At 36.5% G+C, this 2,340-nt stretch overlaps 1 protein-coding gene across 1 annotated transcript; it reads right to left on the bottom strand.

Annotated features, from left to right (window-relative positions):
* Positions 1-691: 691 nt before the first annotated feature.
* Positions 692-1,685, bottom strand: LOC150035902 (uncharacterized). The gene is made up of 3 exons (XM_090313501.1): positions 1,359-1,685; positions 1,097-1,282; positions 692-925 (listed from the first exon to the last, which is right to left on the bottom strand). The coding sequence occupies exons 1-3, from the start codon at positions 1,683-1,685 to the stop codon at positions 692-694; spliced, it is 747 nt and encodes a 248-aa protein (XP_090169627.1).
* Positions 1,686-2,340: the final 655 nt, after the last annotated feature.

The raw sequence follows: 2,340 nt of genomic DNA, 5'->3' as shown, positions 1-2,340 counted from the left end.
AGTTGAGTTGGTAATTATTATATAGAGAGTTAAATTATTTGGGGAGTTAAATTGTTTGTGTTTGTTGTGCAGAGTTGAGTTGAGTTAGTAATTATTATCTGTGTTTATTGTGCAGAGTTGGGTTGAGTTGAGTTGGAGGATCTGATGCAGTTTTTTTATGAATGAGATTAGTTCTATTTTTTTCTGTTTGTTTTTTATTTCATTCTTTTATTTTTTTTAGTTTTATGTTTTGCTATTATTGATTAATTTTCAAATATACACGTATTTTCTCAAATTATTTATGACATAAACTGGACGATCTCAATTTTTTTCTCAATTTGTAGAACATAATAGATTATTTTTCTTATATTCTTTTCAAAAACTGTAATAATTCTAATTCTCTTCAATCGGTAAAACATACTAACAAAATATATTTCATATTGCTGCTCAATTAATTGGTATATTGTATATTGTATGTATATATTGAAGGTATATATATTTCATATTGAATGTTTGTATGTATATATATCCAAAAAAAAAATTCACAAAATATATGTTCTTTTCGATACTTATAATATTAGTTATATTTACAAATACAAAAATTACATATTTTCAAGTATGCAAAAGTTATCATTCTTTTCGACATGACAGTCCATTGTCCATTTGCTGTTATCCAAAAGAACTATAAACAAAATATAGGGGTGTGGTCAGTCTACAAGTTTCTTCCTAGTAGACGGAGGCAGTACCTCTTCCGTGCGTGTTCTGGTACTGCAAGGAAGCAATCTATCTTCTGAATGTCTGTGACAACGAGGTCAATAAGGGTGACCTGATCATCCTCATCCAGGCCATCAATGTTGTATGTGGTATTTACTACTTCCTTCCAACGCCCGAAATCCAGCTCATACTTCTTCTTTTGCCACGATGCAAGTCTACCCATGTGTGTGCTCTGCATTTCAACAGTCGATCTCATGATGTCGATCATTTCAGCTTGGAATGATGACCTCTTCCTCTTACTGCCTCGAGATGACTCGGTAGGTACACTCGCTTTACCTGTAGATTTCTCTACTGGCTCTTCATCTATTTCATCTTGATTTAATGGTGATTTTGTCTAGCGAACCTCAGGGGTGTGACAGTCCTGTGATCCAAGTCGAATCTCATCTTCAAACTCTCTGAATGCATTCGTCGCCATCACGTATAGGTCCTTACTTGATTGTCCTATTGCTCTGTCTTTCCCAAATATTGTGGAGAGGACATCGTAATGTAGGAATGGCTTGTTCCACATCCATTTCGCATTGGGATGACTCTGCATTGATACATATACACATTATTAATATTTACATTATAACACGTATCCGTACATTTTTTTTCTAGAATCTTACCCGAACCCAAAGATAAAAAATCTCCCTCTCGATCTGGACACATTTGAACTTCTCGTTCCAGCCGAACCCCGATTGACTTAACATCTCTGATACTGCGTTGTATTGTTTCTTCAGACTCCACATCTTGCACTCAATGGTATTCTGATTCAGTGCGCACCCAGACACTTTCTCATGCAGAATTCGCTCTAAGTGTTGTAGGTATCCTGGTTGAAACGTCCCATTATCAGACCTCCAACTGGTCTCCACCAAATACAATAGAGCTTCCACCAACTTAGCGTCCTCCACCTTCAACCATACATGTTTAGACCTCTTACCATTACCTGCCATTATGCTACATGCATACGTTTGTTGAATGAAAAGATGCTATAAATTAAACACATGCACAAACAAAGGATAAACTGCTGAAATTATATGTTCCAATTTAACTTGTGCACACAGAATCTTGGCACAAAATATTTTCACGACGTACTTGGAATATTCCATAATTAAATTCCATTCAGTAGTAAAAGAAAAGTAAGCAATGAACATTGAATAATCAGGCTCTTTGCCATTGAGTAAACATTTCAACTGCTAAGACATCCCTGAAATTGGTCCATTCCTCTGATGATTCAACAAATTCAATATGATCCCCATCAAGACCAATTTTCCTCATCGGGCACGTCAAGTATTGCACCGATTCTCATCTCCCTTGTAATCAAGTTGTGAATAAAGCAACATGCAGTTATTGTTCGACATTAGACTTGTATTGGGTAGAATGATTTTCCCCTAGGAATAGCCCACTGCCCCTTTAGCAACCCAAACGCTCGCTCGATAACGTTCCTTGCTGAAGAATGTTTCATGTTGAAAAATTCTCTTGTAGTTGTCGGTGCGTTTCCTGCTCCACGCCAATCAGAGAGATGGTATCGTTCCTCTCTGTATAGCGCCAAGAATCCTTCAGCGTTGGGGTATCCAACATCACATAGGTAATAGTATCCTGTACAAG

The sequence above is a fragment of the Benincasa hispida genome, chromosome 5, assembly GCF_027475165.1.
Source record: "Benincasa hispida cultivar pf3 chromosome 5, pf3_genome.v1.1, whole genome shotgun sequence".
Lineage (NCBI taxonomy): Eukaryota > Viridiplantae > Streptophyta > Magnoliopsida > Cucurbitales > Cucurbitaceae > Benincasa > Benincasa hispida.
This window is presented reverse-complemented; position numbering and strand designations above follow the sequence as displayed.